Here is a 12,229-nt window from a genome sequence, read left to right as displayed (position 1 = left end):
CGCATATGTAAGGGCTTGCCTACACTACAGAGGTACAGCTCCGGCACTGCAGCTGTGCTATTGTAGGGTAGACACTTGTTACAGTGTTACAGAAGGGATTTTCCCTCTCACTAGAGTAAATCCACCCCTATGAGAGGCGGTAGCCAGGTTGATGGAAGAATTCATTCATTGACCTAGTGGTGTCTACACTGGGGCTTAGGTTCAGCTTAACTATGTCTCTCAAGGGTGTTAAAATTTTTTGGTATTTTAGGTGTAGACCACTAAGATGAAGGATGCCATTGAAATACAAAACATGTTAATCACATGAAAAAGAAAGTGCAATGGCAAAAAGTACTTGCATGTAGCTTAGTGGAGAATGCATATCCTGCTGCTTAAAATAAAATTATGCACACAAAACAATTTAAAAGAACATTATTGAGATTGCAAAGTCAAACAATCAAGAGTTAAGAAATACCAGAATTAAGGTTGCAACCTTATTTTAGCCCCCTTGTGTCTATGCATTATGACAGTCTTTAATTGAATGCTCACATACTATTTTTTCCACACCCGGTTCCAGTCTCCTTTCCCAGCCAATACCAGTTCCCCCTCTTCTCACCCCACAATTCCTTGACCCCACAGCTTTCTTGCCCAGCCAGGCCCAATTGTCCCCTCCTGACTCCTCATCCAATCTGTCTCCCCAACCCTACATGGGCTCTCAGTTCTAGTCTCCATCCCGGGGTTCTTCATCCAATCTGTCGCTCCTCATCTCAGTCTCCATCTAGCCAATCCCATTTCTCTCCCTACATCCCAACTCCTTGTCAGAACTCTATCCTCCTTCCTCAATCCCTCTTCCTCCCCCACTGATTCCTACTCCCAGTCTCCCCTTCCCCCAGCTTCTTGTCCAACCTCAGTATACCCCTACCCCAGCCAAATGGCTCCCAGCCTCCCCTCCTGTTTCCCTCACTGGCTCCCAGTCTCCCTCCTCCAACTACCATTCCTAGGCTCCTTGCCCAACCAGTCCTACCCTCCCCTCCCAAAATCTGGTCTCCCCATCTTCTCTCTCAGTCAGTTCTAGTCTCCCCTTCTGACTCCTCCTCAGTTTCTCGCCCCTCTTTAGCTCCAGTCTCTCCAGACTTCCTGTCCAATCTACTCCTTTCCCTCCCCCTGCTCTAGATTTTGTCCCCTCCGCATTCAGATAAGATGGCTTCTTCCCCCACACTACCTGGGTGTGGGGGGGAGGTGTTACTGAGAGCACAGGAGAGACGAGCTCTGTAAGCTCACTTCCATTACATAGCCCCACCCAGGACTGGAATAGAGAGTCCTTCTGAGCCTCTGAAATGAGGCATACTCATTTACTCCGCCGGGATGGTGTATGTATAGTGTGTTCAGCATTAGGAGCTGTGAGGGGATGGCACATGCTCAGGGAGGATGGAATCTCTAGATCCGAACTGTTAAAAGTCCAGAAATCTCTACTGAGTATGTGCAAACTGCGATTTTTCAAAGGTTTATAACTTGGTGTGACAGGATGCTATCAGCAGCACCCTGATTATTGACATTACAGACCTAGCTGAGGGCAATTACACACTTTCTGGGGATTGTAAGCACCTGGCTGACAATCACTGAGCTAACAAGGTAACTGGGGAGAATGTAAGGGGAGGATCAGGAAGCAAGGGGAACTCAAGGGCAGTGCAAGAGGAGCTCAGCTCAGAAGGAAGCTCAGAGGGTGAGCCAGGGCTGGGGAGTGAGGGCTGCAGGGAAGCCGGTCTTTGCTATCAGCCTGTGTTGCATATTCTTGTGAAGAAAGAGGGAAATAAATTCACACCTTGGTGAAAGATAAACGGCATGGTGTACGTTTGAGATTATGAACCATCTGAACTGGCCAGGCAGTGAGGTTCACCAGGTAGTGACGGAGACACCCTGTGACACTTGGCCAAATTCAAGTAGATTTTCACAGGGTCAGGAAAAAGCACAAGGGGTTGGCCTGACACAAAGGCTACTCCCATGCCAAATTTTAAGTCTCTGTTCCAAAGCAGGGGGGCTCTCAGATCATTTCAAAGTATTTTTTAATGGAGAAAAACATATTTTCCTCTTAGCCTCGTTCTTGGAAACAGCTGAACTATATTGGCTGAAATAAAATAAAAAAAAAAAATCAGCCTGAGGCAGACACCAGGCATAGAAAACTTCAGCCCAAACCACTGAAATTTCACAAAGTTCTAAGCAACTGAAAACAGGAGATTTTTCATGGGAAGTATGGGCAACCTTAATTAGGCAGTGTTGCCAATAATAACCATGTTACAAGACAATAGACTTGATAAAGAAATTAGGAAGGCTCTTTAGCTTGCTCTACAGAAGGGACATAGTTTTCTAATAAAATTAACTGAAAAAGGTGCACTGATCATCTTGTTATATCTTTCCACAGACAGAACTTTTTAGATGAACTCTGTCCTGTACTGAGGTTGTACAATAACTATATGAATATGATTAAGGCATTAAGGCAATTTAGCATGTGTAGAAGAAATTGATTTTTAAAGAATTTTTTTCAATTTTCCCCTAATGGTGTCACTACAGGGCAGAGTTAAGGTTATTTGTGTGCCTTAGCAGTATGTTTCCATATCTTAAAATGTTTAGATTTAAGTGTAAGCTTAACTCAGACTAATATCATCCTTAACTGCATTTTAACAGGGTATTTTTTTAAAAAAAAATTCTACATGATTCTCTCTTTCTAAATGTATCTTACCTCTAAAAATATCTAGTAGTGTTCCTTCAGTAGTAAACATATTTAATCTATGATGCATGGTGAATCTTACAAACCATTCCTCTATTGGAGCAATATCTGGTTGAACATAAAGTGAATACAAATGGACAGCATTTAGAATCTTCTAAAAACACAACAGAAAAGTGATTCGCACAGAAGGTTCTTTGTTCATACTTCAGTCTGCCTTCATACAATGGTTTTCCCATAACTTGAATCCACCCAAACTGAATAACTTCCCATGACATTCCTGTTTATAAAAAGAACCAAACAATTCTGAAGCTTTATTCAGTGAAAACACTCACTGAAGTCAATGGGAAGGTTTCTTAAATAAGTGCTGAATAAAATTGAGTAAAGTGCATCAGGATCTGGCCCAAAGACTATTCGTTATGTGACTTCATTTCTCAACATTTCACATAGCAAGGTGACATAATACAGAGAATATATAAGATGAAGTATATTTGGATTTTTAAAAAGCTAAAGATACAGTGTCTCATTGATTCCTAGTCAAAATATTTATCTGCATTGTCTTGGATACAAACACTGCCGCACAGAGTGAAAAATTGCTGAAGGACCACCAACTAGGAAACTGCTAATATAGCTGTGGGTCTATCTAGTCTGACATGGGTTTATTTAACATCTTTAAATAAGTGGAAGTGGGAGTAAACCAAATAATGAAATTAACAGATTATATTAATCTGTTAATCTAGGGGGGGAGGGATAGCTCAGTGGTTTGAGCATTGGCCTGCTAAACCCAGGGTTGTGAGTTCAATCCTTGAGGGGGCCACCTAGGGATCTAGGGCAAAATCAGTACTTGGTCCTGCTAGTGAAGGCAGGGAGCTGGACTCGATGACCTTTCAAGGTCCCTTCCAGTTCTAGGAGATTGGATATTAGGAGGAACTGTGAACAACAGTGACAGCAGAGAAATATTCCTAGATATGTTAGAAAGGAGGACAGAACATAACAAAAAGTTTCAGATTGGGAAAGTGAAAACCAATACAGAGGAGGAAAACCAATATGAAAAACAGATACACAAGGCAGGGAATGAACATGGAAAGCCGTAACTCTATAAGAAACAGAGGTGATAGTGGAAAACAAACAGGAGTTTCCAATGCAATATGCCAGTGTAATTTTGTCTACGAAGTCATGAAATCTCAACCAGGGAGAAGATAGTCATTGGCAAAGGTTATTCAAAAATAGGTGCCTAAAATTAGGCACCTAAATAACTCTGGCCTGATTTGTTAAGTGATGAGCACCTTCAGCTGTCACTGAAATTCATTCAGAATTGCATAACTCAGTATCAAAAAGATATTAAAAATTAAATGAAGGTGAAGAAAATAAAAATTACTAGATTTGTAAGGAAAGATTAACAAGGCTAACTATTTACAGAATGGGTCAGAGATTACTATATGAGGACATGATCTACAAGTATATGAGGGGGGCCAAGAATGAAAAGGACTTATATAGGGTGGTACAAAGCAGCGGTGTAGCTAGGACAGAAAAACTAGGTGGGCCCTGGATTTCGGGTGGGCAGGCAATGATGGAAGGGTGTTGGGAGGGTGATGGGAGGGGAGGGGAACAGGAAGGACCGGGGGGCGCAGGAGGGATTCCATGCCCTGGAGGGGGGGAGGGAGGGATAGTTGGCATGAAGGGGAGGGACCACAGAAGGGATCCAGTGCCCTGGGGAGGAGGGCAGGAGGGATGGGGGAGTCTGCCTCCCCCCACTCCCTTTCCTGCTCAGCAGGCACCTGGGGCACACAGGCTGTGGGGTGAGCCCATAAGGCGGGAGAGCCCACTGGGGCTCAAGCTCCGCCCGCCCCTCCCAACCCCAGCTCAGTGTCATGTCCCCCTCCTGCCGGTGCCGCGTGCTGCTGTCCCAGTCTCTGGACCCAGGGCTAGCCCCGCCCCCTCCCCCCATGAGGCAAAGAGCAGGTAAACCTAGTAGTAATGGGATGAAATTAAGAAGAGTAAAACTTCAGTTGAAGTTGAGGGAGAACATGGCGATAGTGATATGTATGTAACTAAAAATATAGTTTTTACCTGTATTATATGTAATATTTCTTCTGGGGATATCAATAGTCCAGGTAGACTGATTTTCTTCCTTTCATTAAAAAAAAAAAAAAAAAATCAATGAAATATTTTATTTCTCTGTGATTCTAAGTCACACATTTTATTTTGCCCTTTTTCCCATTATTTTCAAAGAGTGTCAAAACTTTGGGTTAAATCATCTGTGATTAAATGGAAGCACTGCAATCACACAAGCTGCTGTCAGAGTCTCTCTTTTACGGTACTTATTCATTACAATCCACACTTTATATCTCTATGTGGATGATGGATAAAACTCATTGAAAAGAATAAGCATGATTCCATTCCTCACCGTGAAGCCATGGCAGAGTGAGCTTGGCCCCACGAGTAATTACCCAGGGTTCCAGGTGGGCTTGTAAAGCCCATGCTGAAGCATGCACTGCTATGGCTTCCCTGCTCCAGTACCCAAGTTAGCAAGATTAAAACTAGCTCAGGTATGTCAGCTCGCGCTGCAGTCACCCCCTGGGGTTACAGTATAGTGGTACAACTTGTGTGTATAGCTAAGGCCTCATTTAAAGCTCTGGGGATGGCTTGAATAGGTAGCCACAGCAGGACTAGCATTCAGATCTGATTCAAGACTGCTGAAATTTCAGACAGACATTCTCATCAATTGATGTCCCCAAAATGGAAGAAATAAGATTGTGTCATACTTATTCTGGGTTGTAACCCACTATTCTGAAATGCCTGCAAAGCCTGAACAAAGTGTGGGGGAAAAGGGTGGCATCCAGAACCTGTTTCTTCTGGGTTTAGCGCTTTAATTCCTACCTGCCATTAAAATGGTGCATTCGGAATAGCTTGAAACTTTGAAAGGTTGCAGCACTTACTTTCTCTGTGCAGATAAGGCTCTGGCATTCCATCCAGATCCCAACCCAGTGCATTTCCTTCTCAATTGGTTTGCAGCTTGCTAGTCTTTTGACTTGCTGGCCTGTAGCTAGCTCTTCTAGCTTCTCCTGAATGCTGCTTTGCCTCCTGTTCCTCTGCCCATGCCGCCCTATGGTGCCGCCTCTCTCCACCTACCTCTCACATTCCATTCTTACTTCTCCAAATTCCGCACCTCATCTCTCAGAAATAGCTCAAGCCACCACTCACCTGACCTGACCGCTCAGCTGCTACTACCATTTCTCCCTGCTTCATTCCTGAACTATAAAAAAGTATCAGGAATGAAGGGGTTACACTGGACTCAACCTTATTTAAGTGCAGTTCTTCTGTATTTGTATCTAATTCTGACAGAAATGCAAAGGTAATCCAACAGCCTGGTAGGAAGGAAAAAGGGTTAAGTGAGAGGAACAGGCTAAAATTGCTTTTTTACACTGACCAGTGCTTGCCAAATTACTGCTTATCGAACATGCATTGAAAAAGAACAAAATGTTACCAGTTTCATTCTGAAGTAGAAGATCCCAGAATAGGTACTATTGAAGATCTGAATGCTGGGAGCAAGCCCTGATGAGGTATATCGCAGAAGAAGCTTTTTTCTGTTCTCCAAAGTATCCTCCTGATTTACATTATATAAATGACAGCTGATTTTCTTTGAGGAGGAAAAAACCCACAAACTTTTAGCAGGGGAACACCTTTCTTCCCCCAACATGCTTCAGTTACCAAAATGATCAAACATTCAACAGGCCATTTTAGGTGGATTAATTAGTGGGATTTGATTGCACATATCAATTTGCTCTGCAAATAAACATATTGTAACAAATCCATGACCAGCTAGGGCTTCACAGTTATCACTACAATGCACATTACAGCCATGCTGAACTTCAAGTCAACTGTGGGCATGGGAATAAGATCCTCTAGTTCCAGAAGCACAGTCCCCTGCCACTTGAGCTGAAGGAGAATCTTCATTAATAGTTATCAGGACAGGGTCAGTTGAGAAGTTCGGATTCTGTCAGTAGAGGTAATTACAATGTAATTAAACACAAAACCCTATATTATTACAACTTTAATTTTCAAAATGTGGCCTCTATCTATCTGTGTGAAAGCAACTTCACATGCACCATCACTTCTATATGTAAGTTTTACACACTACAGCTATCATTTTTATGCACTAACTGTAAAAGGAAAACAAATTTGTGCAAGCAAGTCTGAACAATCAGGGTCATCCAAATGTACAGGCAAATGATCAAAGTGATACAAGTGATAGTGTGCAAAAACTACAATTGCAAATGACTGCAGGTGCACAATTACACACCTATAAAGTACAGGCTTGAGTTTAAACATCAAGATCTGGCTGTAAGATTTTGAAATCTGGAAAGCTTGCCATTGATGCATGAGACAGAACAGAATGCAGTTCTGCAGTCAAGTAGCCTTTGCAGCTGCAATAGTAGAAAATGCATATTTGCCTATGAAATACAATTGCATACGACTCCAAATATATTTTAAAAAGAGGTACTGTGTATGTGCAGTATACCAATGTGCCATTTTTAGTGTCACATTGGTGACTGTGACGGGGCGGCTGCCCCTCACTGGCAGAAAAGGGGTTAAAAGCAGCCCTACGGAGGCTGCACCGGAGGCAGCCAATTAGAAAGGGGCGGAGAGGAATAGCCAGTCATAGTCCTGCAGGCCCATATAAGAAGGGCTGCAGACAGGGGAGCTAGAGAGAGCTACGGGCTGGCTGCTAGAGTCTGGAGGCTGAGGCCTTGCGGTAAGGGCAAAAGAGGGTGCTGGAGCTGCATGGGAAGCGGCCCTGGGACAATGGACTGCAGTTGCAACTGAGGGAAGTGGCTAGATGGAGATTGCAGGTCCCCCGGAAGGGGAGAACCCAGAGTGTGGAGCAGCTGGAGGGCAGTGTCATGAAGAGGACACCGCGGTCCTGGGAGTGACATGGGTCCAAGAGCAGAGGTGACGGTGGGAGAGACACCACCAGAAGAGGGTGCAGAACTAATTCCCAAGACAGCCAGTAGGAGGCGCCGCAGTGGTGAGTTCCACCCCATCACAGTGACCAAAGCTTGTGACCGAATAATCTGGATATTCTTCATATATCCATTCTTCATCGGAAGGAATAGCTCTACTGGGATAATTCCAGTCTATTGTTAAATATATCCATTAGTAAAAGTAAGCCAATGAAGAAATATCCAGATTATTTGGTCACTGAGATGTTAGGTAAAAAAGCAGTAATCCATTGCAAATCTAGGGAAAATTACCTTTTTGAATGATACCAGATCATTGCAGTCTTCAAGGTAACAAATTAGATTTGAGAGTTGACCTATGGCATTGAGGTCATCATTCAATCAATCTAATGAGAATTATTTCACTTTTAATGAAGTCCTTATTATACATGACAGGTTTACACATATGGTAATACCTTCAACTCCTAAGAGGAATTAATTCACAGTCCTCGAATTATAATAAAATAGTAAACCACAGTGCTGTACTTTTTGTCTATATGCATTGAACAATTACAAATATAAAGCTTACCTTGGGAACTTACCAAATTTTGTGAACCAAGGTACAATTTAATGACCTTGGGCTTTGGGCTTGCATCATCTAATGGTTCAGTATAGCAAGAGAAACTTGAATTCTCCTTCACTGAGGGAGACAAAAATATAGTTTAATCATTGAAATATCCTTTGTAGAAATGTCTGTTAAAGCTAAACATTAATTTTGGAAAGGAAAAAGGTAATGTACTAACTTGTACTAGGTATAAGGAAAATTAGCAAACACATTGAAAAAATTACACTCATCTATCAGGACCTGACCATAGAATCATAGAAATGTAGGACTGGAAGGGACCTTGATATGTCATCTAGTCCAGATGAGCTGAGACAGGACCAAGTAAACGTAGACCAGCCCTGACAATTGTTTGTCCAACCCGTTCTTAAAAACCTCTAATGACAGAGATTCCACAACTTCCCAAGGTAATGTGTTGGAGTGCTTAACTACCCTGACAGGAAGTTATTCCTAACGTCTAATCTTTGGTGCAATTTAAGCCCATTACTTGTCCTGTCCTCAGTGGTTAAGGAGAACAATTTCTCACCCACTTCTTTATAACAACCTCTCACATACTTGAAAATTGTTATCACGTCTCCCCTCATTCCTCTCTTCTCCTGACTAAACAAACCCCGTTTTTTCAGTTTTTCCTCTTAAATCATGTTTCTTAGACCTTTAATCATTTTTGTTGCTCTCCTCTGGACTTTCTCCAATATGTTCACATCTTTCCCAAAGCGTGATGCCCAGAATTGGACACAATACTCCAGTTGAATATCAGTGCTGAGTAGAGTGGAAGAATTACTTCTCCCATCTTGCTTACAAGACTCCTGCTAATACATCCCAGAATGATATTCACTTTTTTTACAACAATATTACATTGTTGACTCATATTTAGTTTGTGGTCCACTATAACGCAAGTAACCTCATGTGACTATTAAAAGCAATCTTTAAGGCTCTATCTAGTTCCTGACAAATTCCAGGGTGCCTGCTGATTTTCAGGTATGAATTAGAAAAAGTTCTACAGAGCTCTTTTTGTCTGGCATTTCTACAACACTCCCCACAAGGGTATCTGAATGATGAACATGGTAAATTAAATCTGCATATTTTTGCCCATAATGGACATTCATATTGGGTTCTACTCTTTGCCAATCTAGGAGCTCTGCTTGGTTAGGCTGTGAGTGTGTGTGAGAGTCCAAGGGCACTGATTTCGAATGAAATACCAGAGGCTACTAGACTGAGCCAAAGTCTGACTGCTTTGAAAGGATACGTCCAGATGCATCTTTTTACAAAAGCTTTCCTATTATAATGAACCACCACGAAATACTCACAACCCAACCAAGCAGGTATTATTTGGAATCTCTCACTAGCCATTGTTCTGGGCATTATCTGTCTTCTTCCAGCAGAATACAGTTTTCTCAGAGTGTTGTGGGTAGCTAGGTATTTTGTAATGAAGCTGGGTTGTGATCCATTGATGGCTTTGTAGAACAATGCTAAAACCTAGAAATTGGCATTGAAAACAAATTGGGAGGGAGAGGGGAATGCAGAAATCTGTCGTGTGATCTCAATGGCTTCTTCTGCTGAAAAGACAGGCTGCTTCATTCTGCACAAGCTGGATGTTCTGTATTACTTCCACCTTCAACTCTAGGAGCAATGTTACATTAATTAGATTGGATGTGACAAATGCATGGATTGCTGTTGTCAAGTCTTCATCTTGAAGGAATATGCATAGTCTTCTAGCAAGCTGAAGGTGGAAGAAAGCATCTCACCTGTGTCAGTATCTGGGCATCCAGTGTGAGTGATGACTACTGGTATTATATAATCTATGTAAGGCGCTCAAATGCTGTAGTGATCAGCATGGGAAAGAGATCAAATGAGATTGAACAAAAGAATGGTTTGGCCCAATATGCATAAAAATGTTATGGTACCTCGCCACATGATACAAGACAGTGCTTTGTAAGTCATCATGGGCCTATGGTATTGATAATTTCAATATTACCACTTTACATCTCTGAATGTGAATCCGTAACTATTCTCCTGCACTGACTACCAGTAAGTTAACATATCTGAAAGCCCCCCGATAGAGCTATATCACAACTTGCCTTCCACATTATAAGTGATTCCTGAAGATAGATTAGGCATCTTTAAAATTGCTCCAACTGCAATATATAAAACCAGTGAGTCCATCTGTTTAAACAAAACAACACAACCACCCTCATTTTATAATCTTAACAATATATTATGGGAATCTTATATCAGTTCTACAGAAACTGAGGCCATTTCACAAAAAATTATGCTAGAGACTTGCAAGACTCTTGGCTTCTACTCCCTTCTCTATCACTGGCTTTTTGCCTGACCTTGAGCAACTCACTTGACTTCTCTGTGCCATACTTTTCGTTATTTGGATTACGCTACCCATCCTGCAATGTCCCACAATGCAATTCTCTCTTGTAGAGAGAATGCTGCAGAACAGGCAGTGCTAACTAGTAGTTAGGGTCTATGTTTAACTTTTGCCACTGACTAGCTGTGTGACCTTGGGCAAATCACTTTGCCTCTCTGTGCCTCAGTTTTCCCAGCTGTAGAATGGGAACTCTCAGGGGCATTGTGAGAACTAATATTTATAAACCACTTTGAGACCCTGGGATAGAAGGTGTTATATAAAATATACAGCATTTAACTATCAGGATTTCCCAACTCTTAATAATTCCCTTTGATGTCTTAATCTTTTCTTCGTCATGCTGTCCCCATTTGGCTCACTTTATTCTTGTTTTTTTGTATATTCAAGACACTTCATTTCCTCGGAGTGCAGCTCTAAAACAGCGAGCAAAATAGACCCAGTCCTCTCTTCCCCCGACCCCACACTGGTCTCTTCACCATTGCTTCCCCATCTGCATGGCTGTGCTGTAATGCCTATCTTCCGCAGCAGCCAATCAGCAGTTCCTTAACCCGGGACTCGCTTCAGGATTCTGAAGGATGGCAGTTGGCCTTTCCAACTGTCCCCTCAGATAAACGAGCGGCAGCCCTTCTGCTCCATGCTTCCATGAGCAGCAGGCATAGGGCTCTCAGAAGTCCCTGCCAGTGAGAACTGTAGTGCAGATCCCTGACTGGCATGGGGCCATTATGTTCACCCCCTTTCACATAATTGACAACAGGCTTGTCTTAATTAATGTCTTTATTACTGAGTTAACAGGGAGCACAGGCTAATCTACACATTGGTTCTTATCCTGTAACACAGGCTGCTCCTGCACCAGGCCAGGAGCTGTTTCTTTCTGTTCATAATTAAAACAGACACACTGCATGACAAAGAGAGAGCTAAAAACTTAAGACAAAATTCTGCTCTTGGATCCACACGATGGCTCTCTCGACTGATACTCTGTTCTCTCTGCCTGCTCAAAGCCCCTTACTCTGCTCCAAGAGACTCTTGAATTAAAGAAAGCAAAATTCCTCACTGGGGAGGAAGGACAACTACAGATAGATTGGGATCACTAAGAAAGGAGTGAATCAATATTAAATCATCCCCTCCCCAGTCCACACAAGAAGGGGGATTGAAAGAGACCAGATGAGTTTTAAATAACTTGATATGAGGTATGGAATTTCCTGATCTGCTCATGAAAGTTACTGAGTTCATAGGGTGATTTCTTACACCTCTTATCAAATGGGAATCACTAAAAGTGAAATGCAAACACAAAGTCTCTCACATTATATATTTTTCCTCTAAACATGCCACCTTTCTGTAAAGGTGCCCATCTTTATTCTTGTATGGTTGGAGAGCAGAGACCACAACATCAGTGTGAGCACTTAAATCAATGATCAGGGCCAGCTCCAGTGTTTTTGCCACCCCAAGTGGCAAAAAAACAACAACAAGCCACGATTGGCTTTATAAGCAATTGCACATGCTGCAGCAGCTACTTCAAAGGATGATGAGTCCCTTGACAGGGAAGGGTAACCTGGTGCAGGGAATGGCATCAGGCTCTGCAGACTTGAATACAT

General features: G+C 42.4%; 1 protein-coding gene across 1 annotated transcript in view; it reads right to left on the bottom strand.

The window, feature by feature from the left end:
- Positions 1-10,426, bottom strand: part of CATSPERB (cation channel sperm associated auxiliary subunit beta) — a 129,292-nt gene extending 118,866 nt beyond the window's left edge. The window contains exons 1-5 of the mRNA XM_065402639.1: positions 10,342-10,426; positions 8,244-8,341; positions 6,189-6,341; positions 4,772-4,832; positions 2,717-2,812 (exon numbers count right to left, since the gene is read on the bottom strand). Of these exons, the coding sequence (XP_065258711.1) occupies positions 2,717-2,812; positions 4,772-4,832; positions 6,189-6,341; positions 8,244-8,341; positions 10,342-10,426 (493 nt within the window). The remainder of the gene's footprint in view (positions 1-2,716; positions 2,813-4,771; positions 4,833-6,188; positions 6,342-8,243; positions 8,342-10,341) is intronic.
- Between the last annotated feature and the right edge of the window lie 1,803 nt (positions 10,427-12,229).

The sequence above is a fragment of the Emys orbicularis genome, chromosome 4 (assembly GCF_028017835.1).
Source record: "Emys orbicularis isolate rEmyOrb1 chromosome 4, rEmyOrb1.hap1, whole genome shotgun sequence".
NCBI lineage: Eukaryota > Metazoa > Chordata > Testudines > Emydidae > Emys > Emys orbicularis.
The sequence above is the reverse complement of the archived record's forward strand: the minus strand, read 5'-3'. Positions and strand labels throughout refer to the sequence as shown.